The sequence below is a fragment of the Cryptosporidium andersoni genome, assembly GCF_001865355.1.
Source record: "Cryptosporidium andersoni isolate 30847 chromosome Unknown contig_21, whole genome shotgun sequence".
Lineage (NCBI taxonomy): Eukaryota > Apicomplexa > Conoidasida > Eucoccidiorida > Cryptosporidiidae > Cryptosporidium > Cryptosporidium andersoni.
This window is the reverse complement of record NW_027122817.1, coordinates 270,629-290,942: the sequence shown is the minus strand read 5'-3', so window position 1 is coordinate 290,942 and position 20,314 is coordinate 270,629. Positions and strand designations below refer to the sequence as shown.

General features: G+C 30.8%; 11 protein-coding genes across 11 annotated transcripts; 4 read left to right on the top strand and 7 right to left on the bottom strand.

Moving 5' to 3' along the window:
• Positions 1-323: 323 nt before the first annotated feature.
• On the bottom strand, positions 324-1,076 carry cand_015660 (uncharacterized protein; the record flags this gene model as incomplete). Its single annotated transcript, XM_067211801.1, has 1 exon — positions 324-1,076. One exon carries the CDS (start codon positions 1,074-1,076, stop codon positions 324-326), a length of 753 nt encoding a protein of 250 aa, XP_067069596.1.
• Positions 1,077-1,341: 265 nt separating this feature from the next.
• Positions 1,342-3,480, bottom strand: cand_015650 (uncharacterized protein; the record flags this gene model as incomplete). The annotated part of the gene is made up of 1 exon (XM_067211800.1): positions 1,342-3,480. The coding sequence occupies one exon, from the start codon at positions 3,478-3,480 to the stop codon at positions 1,342-1,344; it is 2,139 nt and encodes a 712-aa protein (XP_067069595.1).
• Positions 3,481-4,044: 564 nt separating this feature from the next.
• Positions 4,045-4,848, bottom strand: cand_015640 (NEP1 ribosome biogenesis domain-containing protein; the record flags this gene model as incomplete). Its single annotated transcript, XM_067211799.1, has 2 exons — positions 4,045-4,711; positions 4,766-4,848. 2 exons carry the CDS (start codon positions 4,846-4,848, stop codon positions 4,045-4,047), a joined length of 750 nt encoding a protein of 249 aa, XP_067069594.1.
• Positions 4,849-4,981: 133 nt separating this feature from the next.
• On the top strand, positions 4,982-5,788 carry cand_015630 (nucleolar essential protein 1; the record flags this gene model as incomplete). Its single annotated transcript, XM_067211798.1, has 2 exons — positions 4,982-5,094; positions 5,146-5,788. The coding sequence occupies 2 exons, from the start codon at positions 4,982-4,984 to the stop codon at positions 5,786-5,788; spliced, it is 756 nt and encodes a 251-aa protein (XP_067069593.1).
• Positions 5,789-5,886: 98 nt separating this feature from the next.
• Positions 5,887-6,208, bottom strand: cand_015620 (uncharacterized protein; the record flags this gene model as incomplete). The annotated part of the gene is made up of 2 exons (XM_067211797.1): positions 5,887-6,075; positions 6,167-6,208. The coding sequence occupies 2 exons, from the start codon at positions 6,206-6,208 to the stop codon at positions 5,887-5,889; spliced, it is 231 nt and encodes a 76-aa protein (XP_067069592.1).
• A 1,230-nt stretch (positions 6,209-7,438) lies between these two features.
• cand_015610 (uncharacterized protein) lies at positions 7,439-8,050 on the bottom strand (the record flags this gene model as incomplete). The annotated part of the gene is made up of 1 exon (XM_067211796.1): positions 7,439-8,050. The coding sequence occupies one exon, from the start codon at positions 8,048-8,050 to the stop codon at positions 7,439-7,441; it is 612 nt and encodes a 203-aa protein (XP_067069591.1).
• A 1,602-nt stretch (positions 8,051-9,652) lies between these two features.
• cand_015600 (uncharacterized protein) lies at positions 9,653-13,097 on the top strand (the record flags this gene model as incomplete). Its single annotated transcript, XM_067211795.1, is given in 4 exon segments — positions 9,653-12,749; positions 12,765-12,835; positions 12,901-12,972; positions 13,029-13,097. The coding sequence occupies 4 exon segments, from the start codon at positions 9,653-9,655 to the stop codon at positions 13,095-13,097; spliced, it is 3,309 nt and encodes a 1,102-aa protein (XP_067069590.1).
• A 1,120-nt stretch (positions 13,098-14,217) lies between these two features.
• On the top strand, positions 14,218-15,384 carry cand_015590 (uncharacterized protein; the record flags this gene model as incomplete). Its single annotated transcript, XM_067211794.1, has 1 exon — positions 14,218-15,384. One exon carries the CDS (start codon positions 14,218-14,220, stop codon positions 15,382-15,384), a length of 1,167 nt encoding a protein of 388 aa, XP_067069589.1.
• A 4-nt stretch (positions 15,385-15,388) lies between these two features.
• On the bottom strand, positions 15,389-16,177 carry cand_015580 (uncharacterized protein; the record flags this gene model as incomplete). The annotated part of the gene is made up of 1 exon (XM_067211793.1): positions 15,389-16,177. One exon carries the CDS (start codon positions 16,175-16,177, stop codon positions 15,389-15,391), a length of 789 nt encoding a protein of 262 aa, XP_067069588.1.
• A 1,133-nt stretch (positions 16,178-17,310) lies between these two features.
• cand_015570 (CDP-alcohol phosphatidyltransferase domain-containing protein) lies at positions 17,311-18,672 on the bottom strand (the record flags this gene model as incomplete). Its single annotated transcript, XM_067211792.1, has 1 exon — positions 17,311-18,672. The coding sequence occupies one exon, from the start codon at positions 18,670-18,672 to the stop codon at positions 17,311-17,313; it is 1,362 nt and encodes a 453-aa protein (XP_067069587.1).
• Positions 18,673-19,196: 524 nt separating this feature from the next.
• cand_015560 (uncharacterized protein) lies at positions 19,197-20,279 on the top strand (the record flags this gene model as incomplete). Its single annotated transcript, XM_067211791.1, has 1 exon — positions 19,197-20,279. The coding sequence occupies one exon, from the start codon at positions 19,197-19,199 to the stop codon at positions 20,277-20,279; it is 1,083 nt and encodes a 360-aa protein (XP_067069586.1).
• Between the last annotated feature and the right edge of the window lie 35 nt (positions 20,280-20,314).

Sequence of the window (20,314 nt, the reverse complement as noted above, 5' to 3'; positions counted from 1 at the left end):
TTTTTAATATCTTTAACGAAATAGCAAACTTATTAGTTACTAGTATAAAGTATATCTTCTATTTATCACTTAATCTTGTAATAATATTATTAAATCGAATTATCTCACCTTAGTTATTTTTAGTAAGATTGAGATCTGTGTACATATCAGTTACCTTCTTCACCTATATATATGAAGAGTATAAACTTAAGTGAGAACGAGAATAGATTCCATACTAAGATATCTTGGACAAGAAATGTAACATCTGTTATAGCTGGAATTCACTAATAAATATATATAAAACGAGATATCCTAAATATAAATTGTATTTAGATAAGTATCTATCAAATATATTGAGATTTTGTTGCTTGATCTATATTATAATATAGCTTTGTCAATCTAGCTATCCTATCCTTTCTGCCAAGTCGGATATTATTTATATGTTGAATCATTCGAACTAATTTAGTCAGTAACATGTGACAGAATTCATCGAATATACTGTATTTAATGCGACTAGAGATCCAACTATCTTTTTCATATTTACTATATGGAAAGTATTTACCACTATATAGATTAGCTTCAATTTCTCCGACTAGAAACTGCTCTTCATCATCAAAATACTTCTGTTGCCTCTCTACACTTGGGTTAAAATACAAGGTATTATTCTCTATTAGCTTCTTAAGCATACTGTGGCAAGCTGCTATATTCTTTCTAGTATTGAAATATTTATCTAGTGAAGTAGTATTTTTCTGAAAACAATATTTATTTATTGGTAGATACATAGTAACAAAATCTAAAAAAAAAGGACTCGGCACTAAAAGTATCTTTGATTTTATTGATGATGGGGGTAAGTAAAATAACCAAGGTTTTAGAAGTTTCGTTAACCATTCTCTCTTATCTAACTTCATTTCAATAGGAGGGTTTGATAGACACAATTCACAACCTGTCTTGGATGATAGGCTTATAAATAGATGCCATGCAGCAGTAGTTGGTATTAATAAGCCAGTTAAAACAATATTCTTTTCAAGAGGATTCTCCAGTTCTCTTTTTGAATTATGTAGTAGATTATCTGTATCTTGTGCTGCCATCACTCCCATAAATAGTAGTAAATATAGTACTAAGCAAGTTAAGAAATCTAATACTATCATTATTTGCTCCCATTGCGCGAATTTAAATAGGTCATAGTATGGGGGGATTCCCGGCTGCGACCTACTCTACCTGTGCTTTAGATCTATAAAAAAAAAGTGTACGCCAACTATTGACACAATAAAATAGCAATATTATTATTTAATATCATGGGTAATTACTCTTGATTATTTTAAAGTATTAGAACTTGTAGATTAGCTACTTTAGCCATATAAATCACTTATTTTCTTCGAAGTTATACCTATAAGAATTCTCCATAACATTGAATAATATCTCAAGAAGATCAGCTTTTTTCTGAGTATTGTGAACAAGATGCCACAACACATCAGACCCATACATAATTTGTATATGCTTGTTCATACTACCCCATGTTCTGCTATAAGATTCCAAATGAGCTCTCAATCTTTGCTTTGAAAATCCCTTAGAAAATTCAGTTTTTGGAGGAACTTTAAAACTAACGGAATTCCAAAAAATATCTGTGCTATCATTATGAATCTGAATACCCACAAAATAAGTTAACTCCGTAATTCCAGGGTAGCCTATCAAAATCATATCGGGAACAATACAATGGATGTAATCTCTGTATAATATCCCCTTTACTGAATCCTTAGTTTCGTCTTCGTCGAAATAAACATTTAAAGAACGAAATATACGATCTTTGAGTAGCAATGGTTGGATTGATTTACACTTACCAATAAATGGAAATGCTATGTAAAGTCTTATTTCAGGTATTTTGGTCACTCCATCCTTCAGGTATATTTTAACTTCAATATTAAGTGGTAAGGAAATTTCCCCATTGAGGGTAATACAGTATATGTCAATTACTTTAAAAAATAAATCAAAAGGGTTCTCCTTAATATCATCCCTATTTATTTTAGTTCCAAATGAAAATGGTGAGTTTGGGCCTTTTGAGTACTTTGCAGAAACTTCTAAATAATTGTTGCTAAACATATTAAGAATTGAGTCTACAGCAGATTTAACTAATATGGAGGCTTCATTTGCCAAATCCTTCAAGTTACTATCTAACACCTTATCTGGATGAACCAGCAGTAGTAGTTGTTTTCGGATACTTTTTATACCATTTAATGTTGTTGTCCTAGGATCTACACCTAAAATCCAAAATGGATTGTAATTTTCAGTAGACTGCTTCGAGTGCATATTTAAGATAAAAGAAATGGTGTCATACTGTAGCTGGATTCTTTTTTTCATTAACTCATTATATCTCTCCTCTTTTAATTGCTTATTCCTCTCTTCATCTTCTTGCTTCTTTCGTTCTTCATTTTTAATGTTTATCCAATCTGACTTAGCTGAAGAGAGTCTTTTACAAGCTGCATAAATTAATTGGGTTTCATTACTGCTACAATGGTAGTCTGTAAGAGTATTTGCATATGAAATGAAGTCAAGCCAAGAATTGCATTTAGCTTGAACTTCATAATCAGCTGCATCTAGTGATATTTTAAGAATACTTCTAAGCCCATCATTGACTCCACTATTTACAATGATCTTTGAAAGCATTATCCTGTCATCTAGACGACTTTTGCACCACTCTTCTAGTTCATTAATAATCTGGGGGGTATTTCCATTAAATATATCAAAATCACAGGAAATATGCTTTACTGATTCGGTTGCTTTCTCAACATCCTGTTTAGTGCAATATGTATATCTAAGCCCAATTAGTTCATAAAACTCCCTCTCAAGTTCATTATTCCCATAAAGTTTACTATTGTTGCTATTTTCTTTCTGCCACTCGCTATGAAGTGCTTGAACTTTTTTAAGCTTTTGAGTAAAGTATGTGAAAAACAAAGTCTTAGGTATACTCTCCGGCTTTACATCATCTACACTACTACAAAACCTTATCTTCTTACAATTATAGTCATCAGTTTGCGTCTTATCACTAATAGTTTCATGATGCCTTTTCCTGCAGCAGCGCTCTCTTTTGTAATAGTGCTCTAAGCATGGTTTCTCTATTAAACTACAATTTCTTATGATTGGTAGTAGTAATCCAGTATGTGTAGTACCATTATATTTCTTCTTAGCATAGACAAAAGCTTTTAATATCTCTTTATCTAAAAAAATACAAAGTACTTTAAAGTATGTCAGCCACATTCTATCAACTATATCTTGCTTCAGTAAAAATTCAAAAAGTTTAGTGAATGGGACCACTGATCTACTTTCTGTACTAAACATAGAATGAACTATTTTGAATGCTTTTCGTTCATCAACATCTAATGAATTCAAAGGTGGTATATTTCCAAAGCCAGCACTCAACTTCAGTTCAATAGGCCCGAATATTACAGATGCACAATCTTCATGACTATTTGGGTCGGAATTCTCGCTACTTTCATCTGTAGTCATCTGTACAAGTTACTGTAAGCCTTATTATAAATAAATTTGAAGATACCATGAAATATTACCCCCACATTGACGAAGATGGAATATTGATACCGCTATCTAATTTGCGTATAAAGCAGTGTAAATATAACCATATAAAACAAGCTTTAAGTAGTTCCAAGATGACCAGACTAGCAATAAGATGTACACTAGCAACTAAAATAATTAAAGATTTCATTTAAAGAGGAGCTTGTATTAGTAAAAAGAATTATGGATAGCTTTACACAAGTACTTAGACCCCAAAGTTCTCGTGTAACTTGTACTTTGAAACTAAAAGTTTGTTGCTATTAATGAAGAATCACTAAATTATCTGCGTCTATATGTTCATATTTGCAAAGAGATAAGCACTGCAAATACTCAAGAACCAGTATATTTTGTCTATAATTGCTGATAAAGTGTGCTAGTAGACAATTTTACCACTGCTTTATATTATTAATAATAATGCATTTAAATCTGTTAAAAAGAAATTTAGTATTCAGAATACTGGGAATATTAGAATATATCTCTTTTATTGCACAGACAGATTTCTTATGATATCTTCCATATATATTCAAATTCAGTACAAAGTTTTGCACAGCATAAAGCAGCTGATAAAGGATAAGAGCTAATACTTATAATACTCTCAACCAAGGAACTCTTTAATGCAGGATCTCCATATGCTACTGCACCAACTAGAAATGTAATTGGTTTGGAGTAAGATGATGAGTCATCAACTTTTTTTTCAATATATATACTTCTCAATAATTTTCTTAGTGAAGTCGGATTACCTTTTACTGAAAGGCCAAATTTTAAGCCACCTGGTGGAAGAACTTTATTAATATCATTCTTAATTATTCGCATTAAAACTGAATTTTCTTCACAAGCCTTTACTTTGCGTTTAACAAGCAAGTTAATCATTAGATTTGCAAATTCATCATAGTATCTTGGAACGGTTAGCTGTGGATTAACTTCAATTAGTACATTTCCTGTTGTCCTAATATATATCATTAATTTGCCCTTTTTATTTAATGGACTGTCTAGAAGAGCAAGTAAGCACTGGTGCAGTATATCGGGACGAATATTTAGCATCATCTCCTCTTCCGAGAAGATGTTACTTGGGTGAGATAATAAATACTCATCAATATACTTCTTTGAATGAACCAATCCGTTTAGTAATTGTAATGCCTTGTTTTTAGTCTCCACTAGTTCTAGACAACTAGGAAAAAGGAAAATTAATCAAAGCAAGAGAAGAAAAGGTATAGGGACTTACGCCTGGTCTAATAATATGACGAGTTTCTGGTCAACAAGCCAGTTATTCAAATCTTTTGGGACTTTTATAATATTACTATTCATTTATTATGAGAAAAGAGTGTGAAGATAATAGAAGTCCTACAACTACACTCAAGTAGAATACCGCACTTCTCCTTCAAATAAGAATTAAGAAATTTACTTTAAAAAAATCAGAGATCTGATGCTCCAAAATACTATGGAAACTTCTATAGATACTAGATCACTTGTTAAATATAACAAAGATAGAAAAGCAATTTCTAAGACATCCGAACTAACAGATTGCCAAATTAGTATTGTCTTAGTTGAATCGTAAGTTTATATTTTATCCATACCAATCAAATACTTTAATATTCCCCTTAGGTCACTTTGTATACATAAAAGTAGCAGTGGAAAGATGGAACTGCTAACAGAAGACAAAAAGATTGGATGGAAAGAAGTTAAAAATCAACCTACAGAAGCAAGACCTGACATTGTTCATAACTGTCTATTAATGATATTAGATAGTCCTCTATGTAAATCAGGATATTTAAGTGAAGTCATCATATTAAATTACGATGGGAAGATAATTAGTGTAAATCCCATATTTCGTGTACCAAGGTCTTTTAAAATATTTGAGAAGGTATTTGTAAACTTTCTTTCTTCAAATACAGGTGTACTTACACTACCTGATGACTCACAAATAACTCTGTTGAAATTATTAAACCCACCTCTACATTCATATATAAAGGAAAATAATCTTATTATTGGATTCTCTAGAAGTGCGGATATAAGACACTTCCCTCAATTTGTAGAGGATGTTGTTACTCCTCTATTTTCTCAACCATCTCTATGCAAAATATGTTGTATTGTGGGTGCAATATCTAATGGCAACCCTGTTGAAAAGTTCCAGAAGAATGAAAAATTACTTACTCACTGCATATCAATTAGTAATTATAGTATGCCTGCCTCTATATGTTGTTCAAGGATATGCAGTGAAATTGAAGAAGCTCTGGGGATCTTTTAAAAGTTATACTTCATAGTTGACTAGCATCATAGTAATTATAATTGCTTTGGATATAGATTTTTAAAAAAAAAGATCAAAGTAATATCTCGTATCTAATCTTATTGAGAGATATTTGAGTTGATATTTGACTGTGCCTGAATCATTTGAGCATGTAGCTCGAACATTTGGCACTCTTTCTCATAGTGAAATAGGACAGGAACAGCTAGAGTTAAGATACTCGTAACTCCTATCCATAGGAGCTGACTGCCAAGCCAAATTCCATCTGAGCATATATTAATTAATCTATTCTGAAAAATTTTATTAGTTAGACAGAAAATATCGAAAAAGCTTATTATTTAATTATATGCATACACAGATAGTTTAGAATCATTTACTTACCCTTGCCACAGGGATCTTCTCAATAAATTTTTCATAGGACATTTTTAGAAGTAGAAACTTTTAACTACGTACTGGCGAATCTACAACTTTAAAACCGCGAAGTGGAGAAATCTAGAAGTGAATTATTTCCCGTACAGTTAACTACTGAGTAAACATTTTTATTTTATAGCTATCTTACTTGTAATGTAGAAGTTCCTGTATTATTAAGTAAATTCCTTAAAGTAGTGAATGTCATATATTGCTATATAGGCTAAAATATCTATATATATAAGATATTACTATCACTTGGTGCTACCCAAGAAATCAACAAATTGACGCTTAAAACTTATGATATACTACTATCCCCTAAAAAAAAAATCTTTGTTAACTACCCCGATTTTCTCACAGTGCTTACCTATAGTATCCATGACTAAGGAAATTTATTAGCCATTGTACTTAGTATAACTATGACGTTATTAGCATGAAGGTTGTACGCTACCACTGGATAGTAGGAAATGATACATTAGAAATAAAGTGCATCTATATAAAAGAGTATAACATTAGTATTGAAGACTTCTAGTAGAAAAAAAAATAATAGAGGCAAGGCTTACTGTAGTCACTGCAAAATTAACTTTTTTCAAATACTAAAAGTATTCTTTCCTCTAGTTAGCGAATTTTAAAATTAAATTGTTCACCTGTACTTCTTATTACTTGTACAACCAACAATGTGTTAGGTGGACATCATAGAAATTATCTTCTTAAAATTAAATATTTTGTATAAAATACTTCTCAACTATGTACAAAGTTATATTTGCAAGCAGCTATATTCTCGATATTTCATATGTTGAAATTTACAAATGTTTCACTTAAAAAAAGTATACAAAAAATAAGATACAACAGAACGAAAATATATATTAAATTTATTATTGGAGGGTAATCTTGGAAAGAGGCTTTGTGTTATCAAGTTAGATTAAATAAGTTATACTAGAAAAAATAGTAAACTTGTTATGTGCACTTGTAATGAAATAAATAGTTTATACTATTCTAATTTATTAGTTATTCTTGTCAATCAGTGGCTCTCAACAAGCTTAGTGACTTTCACTGCTATTTTAATGATGACTTCTGTAAGAAGCCCTATAAGTATTAAAATCAAAAACTGACAATAATCAAAGTAATTATACCATTAAAAACTTGTATATTGTAGTAATAATCTAGTATTATATCATGTATACTATCTTTTTGTACTTCATAAAATCATAGCTCAGGAAAACTTCAGAGGAACTATTTAGGAAGTTATAAAAAATTAACTAAACTGGTCCTATTTTCAATAGTTGCATCTGTTAAGCACTCTAACTCTTTCTTTAAAGTTTCTAAATTGACATTAGATGTCTGTTCAAACCATCCCATTGTTTTTGCAATGATATCTTTAACTGACTTTTCTGTCTCTCTATTTTCTATTATATTCTTCAAGGAATTATTGGTATTAGATTTATTAGCAAAACGTTTAGAAAGAAACCAAAGGTCCATGCTGTCATCATAATTTTGTGGTCTAAAACACCCAATAAGGTTTATATTAGCTTTATTACTACTCTGCACACTTTTCTTAGACATACTTTTCTTTGAAAAATTTATTATTGGTACACTTGTGTCACTTTGCTTGCCTATTTCTAATTGAGTTACACAGCTATCAATTTTTGTAAGAGACTCTCTTAGTTCTAACTGTTCACTACTAGATTTTGCTTCATAATAGGCTGTATTATTTGAGTATTTAGTCTTCAGCAAATTTAGTATAGACATATATGTGACATCTGTCTGTTTACCACTTCCAGTATTATTACTTGTCGAAGAGTCTCCATATTTTATATATGGAACTAGGCAGAACCTACAACAATATATACTTCTCATATTTTTTTTTATTTTTGAAGCTCAGTATTTCCTTTCTATATAGATTATAATATTCATGCTAAAGTAGTTAACACTTAACACACAGCCTTGCCGCACTAAATGTGTATTATAGATGGATGTTTGTGTTTAATTGAACAATCCCATCAATTATACTTCTTAAATACTGTTGAAACTAGATATATATAGAAATTAAAATAATTCCTTGTATTTATTTGTTTCAATATATCATTAGCTTCAGTTATAATTGTCTGTATACCAAGAAGTTATTATAACTGAACTAAAAGTAGTATTAAATTAATTATTCAATTTACTCAGACATATATACTAGAAAGTACTGGGATAAAATATGCGACTATTTTAAAGTGTTAAGAAGGAATCCTGTTATATAAATTGTCACTTCTTAGATTAACATAATTTGAAATGGCCATTTCATACAGTGATCAAACCAGAATAAATAACCTATACTCCTGAAAATGTCGACATATATTTATTGTTAAGGTGCAAAATTTCAAATATTATAATACTGAAGATCCTCATTATTCTGGGACTTCTTTTGCTAAAGCACTTAATGTACTAGTACTCTTTCAACAAGACCTTATAGCATATGTAAAAACAATTAAAAGTGTCTTTAATATTTCAAAAATACTTAGATATAAAATATTAAAATTACTGTAAAATCAAAGCTCTAATTGAGTATTTTTACCAGTATTCTTAATATAGGAATACTCAAATCCTATGAACTTTTTGAGATTATAAGCAAAGCGATGTTTATATTTCTACAAGCTGGATTTTACTTATTGTTTATTTTATAAGATATAATATCAAAAAATTTCATCTATTTGTAAATTTACGTATTAATAGTGACTCTCGTAAATTTAATGAACACAAATTAGATTTTGTCTATTATTAAAATTGTCGTGACAAAGGAACAGTATTAGGTGTAGTATCCTCCAGCACCATCGTTACAATAAGATATATATCACACTCTCTGAAAGCTGAAACAAATAATAAGCTAGGTATAAATACAATTAATATTGTTAACTTCAATATATTATTCATATATAATATTATTTTAAGTGAAAATATTTCAAAACTCTCAGTGATAAGATAGGGTGTCTGATCAGATTAAGACGCGACTAATCCTTGGGTCCATCTAAATAAAATCTTTTATATGCTTTAACAAGGCTAATTTAGAGAATTCTAACAATGTTTCGTGAAAATTTGTTGGAGTCATCTAGCTTACGTTTGATACAGTTAGTTATCCCGAAGTTGTTCACTTAAGTTCTTTTTTTTACATAATCATATATATGGCTAGTAGCACACTTATATTTTACCTTTAAGTACCAAAGATAAGACAAAACACATTATGAGTGATAAATCGATTATTTGCTACAGTCCTAATATGTAGAAACTGGTTTTTTCTCTTTTGCATGTAAGTCTTGGAGAAACCTTCATGTCATCAGGGTACCCGCTCACTGTCTAACTAGCTTGTATCAACATCTCAAAGTATTATGGCCACCAGGGGAAGATTTTAAACTTATGCTAGAGCATGTGTACTTTTATATTTATATTTCAATTAGTATATACACACTATGTAGTTTCATGGATATAAAAGCTACAGGCACAAACTATAATGTGACTAATTACAATAATGGTTCGAAAATTGAATACTTTAATATACAAATATCTAAACAAGAGGAAATAGGTTCATTAGAAGATATAAAAAGACACTTGGATATTTTAAAAGATTATTATAAAGATGATGAGTCAGTTATAGTTATAGAGCCAAACAATTACACTAGTAAAGAGAAAGAGAAGCATATGAAGAATTTGTTCTTTACAAAATCTCTTATTGATACTTACTCACATGATATTGGTAGTAAAAAGTTATATCCATACTTTAAAATAAGCTCAAGAAATATTTTCTCTGAAAATATTAAATGTCCTACATATGATCTATTCAAAATCAACTTTAACGAAACTGTACAGAGCGCATTAAAAAACAATATACTTACAAATATAATACAAGCAAGCCAAAATCTAAATCGCACACTTAATATGATACCATGGCCTCTCATTCAGAGCAGTGATAAGTACACAATTCCAAATGTACAAATTGCTGCCCTTAAGGTTGCTTTATTATCGACTATCGTTAGCTCCAACAATAGACTTATAAAATTTTACTCGGGTAAGAAAGAAAGTGCACAGAATCAACAAGAAGCACTGAAAATGGGAACTTTAGCGAGAAGCTTGGCTAGATATGCTTTGGATACATGTTATACTATCCAGATTTTAATTAATACTTCACCTGGATCAAGCGAAAACCTGATGACAATTCCTGGACTAAACCTCTTATCTTCAAATAAGCTGGGATTTTCATTTTTAAAGAATTTAAGTAATAATACTAAGCAATCAATCTATTATAACTGTTCCGAATTTTTTTTAGTCAAGAAAAAGGTACGAAATATATTTTGTTCAACATTATACTTATCACTTGTGTTACAACTAAAGTGCAAAGTAGCAAGTGTTGGTATATTAAATGAGTCACTATTAGGAATTATGTGGCTTGAGCGATTAAACTCTACATTATTTGAGACTTTAAAGCTTTTGGAAATGATATGGTATGGCTACTTTAACCAATTACCTTTAATGAATGAACAATATATTCCACCAAAACCTTTTATCTCATGGAGTTCTGTAATGAAAAAAATTCATATTCAATTTAAAGATTTGATTATTTTTCATAATGCTATTAATAAATTAATTGGAGTGAAGGCATTTGTTCCGTTGCTTAGTTTTATGAGTAGCATGACATCTGATGATATGCAAATAAAAAACCTTCTTGAAAATCAATTACTAAAGGATTCACTTTTCCCACATATTACAACCCAAAGTACTAATTCAGAATTTGAACATTTATTTGAACTATACAGAGTATCTGTAAAAGCAACTAATATACCTCATTATTTTAAAGACACACATTCAGGATCTCTTTTAAAGTTGAACAGCTCTTTAATTTCACTCCTTACGATAATTGGAAGTTACTCTGATCATTTTTATATGGAAGCTGCTATTTCTAGTCTTAATAGATCTGCTTATGAAAACAATACTTTACCTGAAGATCTTTGCAGAGACCTAACAAGTTACTTGTCTTTAAAAAGTATGAATACGCAATCAAAATTCACTAATGTGTTTCTAAAGTTAATAAATTGCTCTTATTTTTTACAGAGAAATATTACATATCAAATTGGGAAATTACGTGGGTATGAGATTTCTAGGAGAATGTTGAGAAAATTTATTTTAAATGCAAGAAATAAACTCCATGAGAAGTCTAGAGAACTTGCACTATCTGGAGGAAATCTTGCAAATATGTCACATAAAACGATTAAAGTGATGTCTTCTATATTTGAAATTATTTCTGGAACTGCCAAGATTATTAGAAGTGATACAAAAGCTGTAATATTAAGAGTTGAAAAATTACAATTCACTCTTGATTCTCTGGGTCTCGCCTTGGAGAAAATGAGTGTTAAAGTGGCAGTAAGTTTGTTTAGTTCTGGAAAACTAAATAATACTGATAACTCATTACTGATTCCATTTCAAATAATTCCATTAAGAGTTTCTATTAATGATGCTCTATATATGTCACAGCCAAAGAAGTTAAAAGTGACGATCAAGAGACTATACAGTAAAATAGCACACCTAAGTAAAGTCCTATCCCATCTGAGATCTTTTAATTTAAACAAAAAATTTAAAGATTTAGGGGAAAATGATGTTTTAAACAGAGATATGCAATCTAGAGCTTTGTACATATTCAGCTATAAAAATGATTTAGTTAAAATTTATGAGCTAGTAAAGATACTCTCAAATTCACTACAGAATGTTGTATCAATAGTATCAGAGCCATTTCCTCATGATTTGTTGAACCCCTACCCAGTTCCTGAAATATACCTAGGCCGTGATGGTTATTGTGGGATTCAACGAGATAAATGGCTAACGCACAATTCTACTCTCTACTGGTGTCAACTTTACATTAGATCAAGGCAATTTCTAAGAATTGATGAACTTTATCAACTCTTCTTGCAACAATCCATTGCCTTAGAGAATTTAGAGAAAAGTGTATTAATTGATCTCTCCATACTTCTTTCAGAGATGTGGCCCACAATGTTATTAAAAATAGGATACAAAAGCTTCCACCATTTACTTAAAAAAATATATTTGTTGAATTCAATACAGGATAATCTAACAATAATTTATGGTTTATCTCAAAACTCACTTGTCTCTTACGCAGGATGTCCAATTAATGCAGCGTCATTACTTGACCTACTATTAAATATGTGCAACCGAGCAGAACTAGGGATAAAGGATTCATCTATATTCCAGAAAAAAAGAACCATTAAAACAATTTCTAGGGGAGTACTTAAGTGGTTAAAAAGATTATTTAGTAAAAAAGCAAGGAAATGGAAACAAGAGAAAAATATTTTAAGGGATCACTTCAAAAAATATAGTCAGTTTTTGTTTGGGCTTCAAGGAATTGTTACTGAACTTGATTTATACTTCGATGTAAATTTACAGAAAATTAAATTTACCAGATTTAAATCTGAGCCTAGTATCTTAAATCTGCTTGGCAAAGTCGTTGTTACTTTTTACAAGACAACTAAAATTGGAAGAACTGAATCTAAATTGACAAAACATATTTATAGTAATATTCTTACAGAATGGATACATATAGCTAAAGATGTCAAAGAATTTGAGCAATATCTAATTCACGAATTTAAAATGTTGATGGTAAGTCCCAAATTATGCTAAACAAAGAGGGTACATTATTACTATTTAACTTTTTATTTTTTTAGCCTCTATTTATCCAAAACGTTGAAATAAGAGAACGTTCCAATATAATTGTCCATGAATTACTTAAGAATGATGTAAGTTAAATACTTCAATCCACTTTAAAATTGATGTTTTACTTAGACTTTTTTAGGAGATTTTGACAAATTTAGTTTCAGAATACAATATAAGGTGGGGAACATCAAGTAAATACAATAGTTAGCATCTTAGCACGGTTTACATTGCTTCTAATACAAAAAAGATATTGTATTATCACTATGTAACAGATATTTTTCTGAAAACTGAATAAAACTAATAAAATAGCACAGGTTTTCAGAAACGAGTAAGCTTCAACACAATAATTATTTAAATCTATCACTTGTTTAAATTGACATACTTATTGGATATTTAATCCTGTATTTTAAAAGCAGTTAGTTCCTTATACTTTGAACTTCTCTTTGAGCTTTTAGAGTGGTAGTGATCAATCTCTTCTTTGTCCTCCATACTGCGCAATAGTTACTTTATATTGTAAAACCTCTTTAAATTGTACTTGTAAAAACAATGTAATTTGTCAAAGTGAGTAAAAGTGGTAGAGCAAATTACAAATACTTGAACTATTCAGAATTCTCTTTTGCAATTCAGTCATGGAAATTCACTTAATTTTTTGTAATATTTGTATCCACTCAAAATAAGTCAACTTTTGCTGTAAACTTCCTAAAAATATACGATAGAAAGCATTAATTTCAATATTTACAAGTGTTGTAACTCCTCCTGTTGTTTATTAGTCAAATGTAGCATTTTCTATATAAAAAACGCGTTACAACATCCTACTCAAGCGCATTCTGCACCGTGGTCTTTAAATACATTTCACTACAGCAATTAGGCGTAAAATTTCAGAACAAAAATTACTTGGTTTATTTAATTTATTCTATTCGATAAACTAATTCTTTGGTTCTCAGAAGTCACAAATTCTTGTAATCAACACTTCTCCACTAGATTTGTATTTTTGTTCTATTATTGCAAAAAAAGTGTATGTCCAAAAATAGTTTCTTATACTAATTACTGTTACGCAAGTTTAATATTTAACAGTAAGATTTCCAAGTGTGACCTTTTTTTTTAATCTGTTGCTATATTGATGATAAGGGAGTATTTATCTGCATAACTACATATCAAAAAATGAATTATTCTGTGTTCTAATAAGCTGATAAACATGAGAACGCTTAGTAAGTGGTAAAAAACACTGTAGGGCACCCATAGCAATTCAGATCCATTATAAACTCTTCAGCGCCACTTTTAGTTTATGAGTAATTCTGTTAATTAAAACAGATAAAGTAGTTGGTCTTATGAAACCTGCAGGAAAATTCATTCACTTTGAGGTTGAACCAGTAAAGCATGAAGATATAGAAGATTTAAATGCAGAAGTAAAGTTTGAGGATAGCCCAGTCGAGTGTACATGCCCTTTTTGCAAAGAAGAAGTTGTTACTCAAGTACAACTAGAGAGCTCCTGGTTCACATATCTAATGGCTTTTACTTTGTTCTTAGTATTGGGGTGGATAAGTTGTCCTGTATTGCCCTTATTTTGGTCATTACTACAAGACTCTGTTCATACCTGTCCTCGATGCTTAAACAAAATTTGCAGAAATGGACGAATAAAGTGTCCCTCCATTAAATCTGAAGTTATGACAGTTAGATGTGGGAGTTGTGCTGTAGTTCTAAGTAGAAAATATGTTTTTGTGATTTTGCTTATACTCATTACAGTGCTTGGCTTTACGTTGCTACGTACACTTTTGAGATTATATGGTTTACCTGATGTTGAACGTGGACTACCTACAGAAAAAACCTGGTTATCATTTTTAGAAAACTGTGGTACGAGATCATATCTCGGAAATCCCATAAGGGCAATAAAAGAATTTGAAGATCATTACCAGTATAGAACAGTATCTTGGAGCGGAAGAATCATTAAAGTTCAAGAAGGATTTTGGAAGAAGCACTTTATATATATAGGTATGGACCCTCCTCAAATTACAACAACATCTGGGAGTCCTGTTCCTGACTTAGCATTAGCATTTAATGAAATATTACTTCCACAAGTAGCACAAATAAAAGTTGGGGATCTAATTGAATTTGAGGCAACTCTTGTGGAATTCGGGAAACGTGGTCATCCACATTTTGGACAAATGTGGAACTTTACAAAAGTTGATGATTTCACGGCACTAAATATTTCCCCAAGACACAAGAACATGCTACTCATGATTCCATTATTTGAAATGATGAACCAGATAACTGATCAGCTATCTAAGTCACTTCGAAACAGCACAGAGTTTTACCTCTCTGATACTGATGAAGGAAGTGGAATCTTCCATGCGCAGTACAATGAGAATTTTGGTGCATTTAATGAGCCTACTCAGCTGGAAAATAGAAAAGGAGACGTTTATTATAAGCTTCCAGGAACACAACAAGATAGTAAGAGTCAAAGTGAGAATTATGAACATGACTCTTCATCTAATTAGTTATCTAACCTATTATTTTGGTAACATTGCGAATAAACTGCATTAGCAAGTGTGGTATTTGTATGATATATCTTCTCAATATTTTAGAACACATTGGAATATATAGTTTCAAAATGCTGTCTTTTAATTTTGAATGTAAATTTAACTTCATAAAGATTATACTCACCTTCCTAATATAATTTAATAAATTATCTGCAAGATATACAAGATTGACTCTATCGAATATCTTAGTATCTAGAGGTCCCATTTGATACTGAAATAATTCAGTAGGTGGATCAAGGTCGAGTTGCTGCTTCTCAAGATCATTCAAATTGTATTCATAAAAGCTATATGTGGATTTTCCATTAGGTAGTAGTTCTTCAATAAGAATTCCTTTAATCCACTTATTATCTCTCTTAAGTATATAAGTGTTTTCTCTCCTAGTTGTATTCATATTAGAGACATTATAATTTCCTCCACTTTTCAATGCATATTGCATTTTCAAGAAAATATCTTCGAGCTCAGTAAACATTTCATTAAAAATATCATCAGACTCCAATTTCGATGTAGTATTGTTATTGTTAATATTGTGGTTTAACCCACTATTTAAAGAATTATCATACATGTATTGCGAATTGTATGTGTTATAATAGTCATATTTCCTACGTCTTTCTTCATTTGAAAGTGTTTCGTAAGCTTCTGATATCTCCTGAAACTTTTTCTCCGCTACCACCTTATTTTCAATGTTGCGATCAGGGTGCCATTTTAGTGCCAATCTTCTATATGATGTTTTTATATCTTCAGGAGTAGCCATTTTATCTACACCAAGTATTTCGTAATAGTTCAAATTTCTCCTTGTATTCAAAAATCTCTGCAGGTATGCAGGTTTCCTCTTTTGAAACAACCTCAAGTTCGCATACTTAAGCAAAGTACCTTTAAGGCTGAAAAGATTGGTTAACATAAAAGAAGTCAAGCAGTAAATATAATTGTACACATAGTAGAGTTAATTAACCTGAAATAATACTTTTTTTCTATAAAAATAGGAAGACCGCCAAAACGCAATATCATTTAATAATGTATTATTCAGATAGGGCCTTTCTATTTAAAACAATACATAATATTTTTTTTTCAACAAATAATAGCACATAACTTTAAAGTTTTACATGTGAATAGTTTTTCGAGTACAGCCTATATTTAAAGTAAATTTTACCAAAGTATCATTTCTTTTATGAATCATACATTTTTGTTAAAATAGAGAAATTTGATAGTACCTAAAATTAATATATAAACGATTGATTTAAAACACTATAAGCTAGGATCCATAAGAAAAGAACTTTTTTTCCTTTGTAAGAAACATATATAAACAATATAATTAGGAAATATGTTGTAACTAAGTGAGTTGCCAAAAAGTTGGTAACTTAGCAACACCTAGCTTGTATAGTAATGGTACGTACTTTATATCATTGACGCTTTTAAATACATATATTAAATTTTGGAAATAGAAACACCTCAGAATTAATAAGTAATAAAACTTTACCATTATAAAGCAGGAGTACTTAGCAATAATAGTTATTGAATTACAACTTCTAGTTATTTAAAGGTTGAATTAGAAACATTAGAAATTATGTAAGTATGTGTTAGTAGACTGCAATTAAAAAACTAAATATTCTGTATATTACCATTAGATCGACAGTATCTAATCAATAGTGCTAAGTGTATGGACAGATTTAATGTTAGGAGTTGAATTAATCAATTAATTTCCTAAGTTGGATTAAAACTTATTTCAACACATCCAAAAAAGACTATAGGTAAATTTAATCTGAAAGTTTATCTACAGTATCTATGTTCAATAAAGTAAGTCGAAAAATTTTCAGTAGTCACTACCATTTATACTTGAAATTTTGTATCAATAATTTAATTGAAAACCCTTTATTTCAAGTAAGAACATTACTTCCTATTATGTAGTTTTGATCTTGCAGATCTTGATATAGAATATGCTCTAGATGAGATTTCATCTTGTAGATATCCCTTTTTTGTCATTAGTTTAAGTTTACTTATATCAAACTCACTGTCCTCATTACTGCTTTGTGAGTATATATTTGAGATAGTTATATCTTTACTCTGCACAAAATCGTCTTTTCTTTTGTTTACAGAGTTCACGCTTGAAGTCTGGAACATACTAATTCCAAGATGACTGCATATGTCAGATATTGTAGTAACTGAGAAATCAATAGTGTACAAACTATTCCAGATAGCTATTAAGCACAACACTGACTTTGGTGAACTCGCTGTCATATCAAAAATAACTGGTCCGAAAAATAGTAGTATAGATCCTATATAAAAGGGTAGCACTGGCCAGTGTAAATATGGAAGTTGATCCTTAGAAAAAGCAGAAACATTCATTCTCAATGCTATTATTGAACTACTTGTAACAAATACATAAAATGAGGAGATAGGTAAAATATTAAAGACTCCTGATGCAAAAAAAAGGATTTGGAATGCAATATGTGACAGAGCTCCACATACTTCCAAGGATGCAGCTTTCTTACTTTGCTGATCTTGACATACCCTTATGCCCAAAAGAATATCATATGCAATTGTAAATATTCCAAATATTCCTATTGAAAATAGGATTAGATCAGAAATAGTAACTTTATATAATAATATCATATGTAAAGTATTATAGTTGTCGAAGACGGTAAATAGCAAAAGTAGCATTACAAAAAATTGACTTTCAGTTACTCCTAAGAACTTAGAGGCAGAGCACCGGTATACATGACAGTGATATTCAAGCCACATATATATCATCATCTTTAATTGAGCTATAGAAATTAATGCGAAAGTTGCAAAGTTCCATCCACAGCAACAAGTACCACATACAATAGTCGTAAGGAAAATTGTAGAATAAGAATCAAGTCCATGATCTAATAATTGTCCTAGAGGAGAACTTAGTTTTAGCCTACGAGCTTGTTTACCATCAGCTGCGTCTAATGTCTGGTATAAAAACAAAAGGAGAACGATAGCAAGGGTAGAAGGTAGCAATAGTCTTTGATCCAAAGACGGGCTATAAACTAGTAATATTAGTATTGATAAGAATGAGCATATAAATCCAAGGATTGTTAGTCCGTTAGGTGGCAAAGTTTCTGGTAGACTCTTTACAAAGTAATCCCAAAAAATATTCATGAACTCATCACAGTAAGTTGCTCCACCACCATTATAATTGTACGACTCTATCCTCTTTAGGCCATCAGTAGTTACATATCTTCCAAAAAGACCAATTTTTGGTAAATCAGTTTTATCCTCATTCATATTAAAAGTTTAGCTTAAAGAAAATGAAGTGACCCGCATTAACTTGCAAAATTTTCAGTTGTTCTAAGCGGGGAGGGATTGGACTAATGTTTTCTTTTAAGTGTTTGATGTAGGCTGCAAAGGCTTACAACACCTTTTTTTCAATATTTTAACCCCGTTTACTATGGAACAATTAACTTCACAGAGAAGTAGCATATATAGATCCATATAGATGTGTACATGTCTAGTCCTTTTCTAACGTAAATATTATCTGTATTTTAATGTTTTTCAATGAAATATTATGAAGGAACTTCAGATAGCATAAATTGATACCTAGTATATTCTTAGTTGTGCTAATATATTCTTGGTTTTTTGCAACCTATATATAAGGCTTGGTAATTAAATTAGCTGCAAAATGTAATAAAGAGGGAAATAAGGGAGTCTTAGTAGCGCAATGTAACTAGTACAAGGTGGATGAGGGGACAGAGGTTAGTGACTCCAGTTTGAAATTTATAGACCAGTAATACGATAACATTACAATATAAATGATCTTTGTGAATATCTTTCTCTTATATGTATTCTTTTTTATTGTAATAGCTTATGGAAAAAGCTATTATGAAATATTGGGTATAAAGAAGAATGCTAGTGCAACAGAGATCAAGAAGGCGTACCGACAGATGAGTCTGAAATATCATCCTGATAGGAACACATCACCAAATGCATCTGAGATGTTTAAAGAAATAGCAACGGCTTACGAAGTATTGAGTGATGAAGAGAAAAGAAGTATTTATGACCAATTTGGAGAAGAGGGTTTAAAGCAGCATACAGATGGGTTTCAACGAAATGATCCTTTTGATTTGTTTTCTATGGGCTTTGGAGATATATTTGGTATGGGACGTGGAAAAGATAGCAGTCATACTCCTAGAATTGCAGATACTATTTTGAAGCTTCACGTTTCATTAGAACAACTTTACTTTGGCGAGGTGATATCAGTTTCATACAATAGACCAGTTGTTTGCATCAATGCTGAAGATTGTTTTAAGAATCGAAATGATTGTGCTGGACCAGGGACAAGATTATTTACTCAACAAATGGGTCCAGGTTTCATGGTTCAGCACCAGATCAATGATCCCTCATGCGTTGCGCGACGAAAGGGATGGGATAAGAACTGTAAGTCATGTCCAAACGGTCCAACAGAGCTTGAAAGTGCTATATTGACCGTCTATATAGAAGCTGGTATGCGCACAGGTGATACAATTCGCTTTGAGGGTTCTGGAGAACAGAAATTAGGTCATGAACCTGGAGACTTGATACTAGTAATCCAAGAAGTTGAGCACCATAAGTTTAAAAGAGTAGGAAATGATCTACACACAAATATGGTAATTGACTTGGTGGATGCATTACTTGGATTCTCAATACCTCTGAGTTTTATTGATGGTAGTTATGTGGATATTAAAAAAGATACGATAACCTCTAATGGTGATGTACTCCGAATTGCTGGAAAAGGTGTCCCTATATCTAATTCGAAGAGTAGTGGAGATCTGGTCATAACATTTACCTTGCGTATACCTACACAGTTGAGTAGTACACAGAAACAGCTTTTGAAACAGGCTCTTAATAAAATGTAAACAATAAACTTGGATTATGACTTCAAGAATCTAGC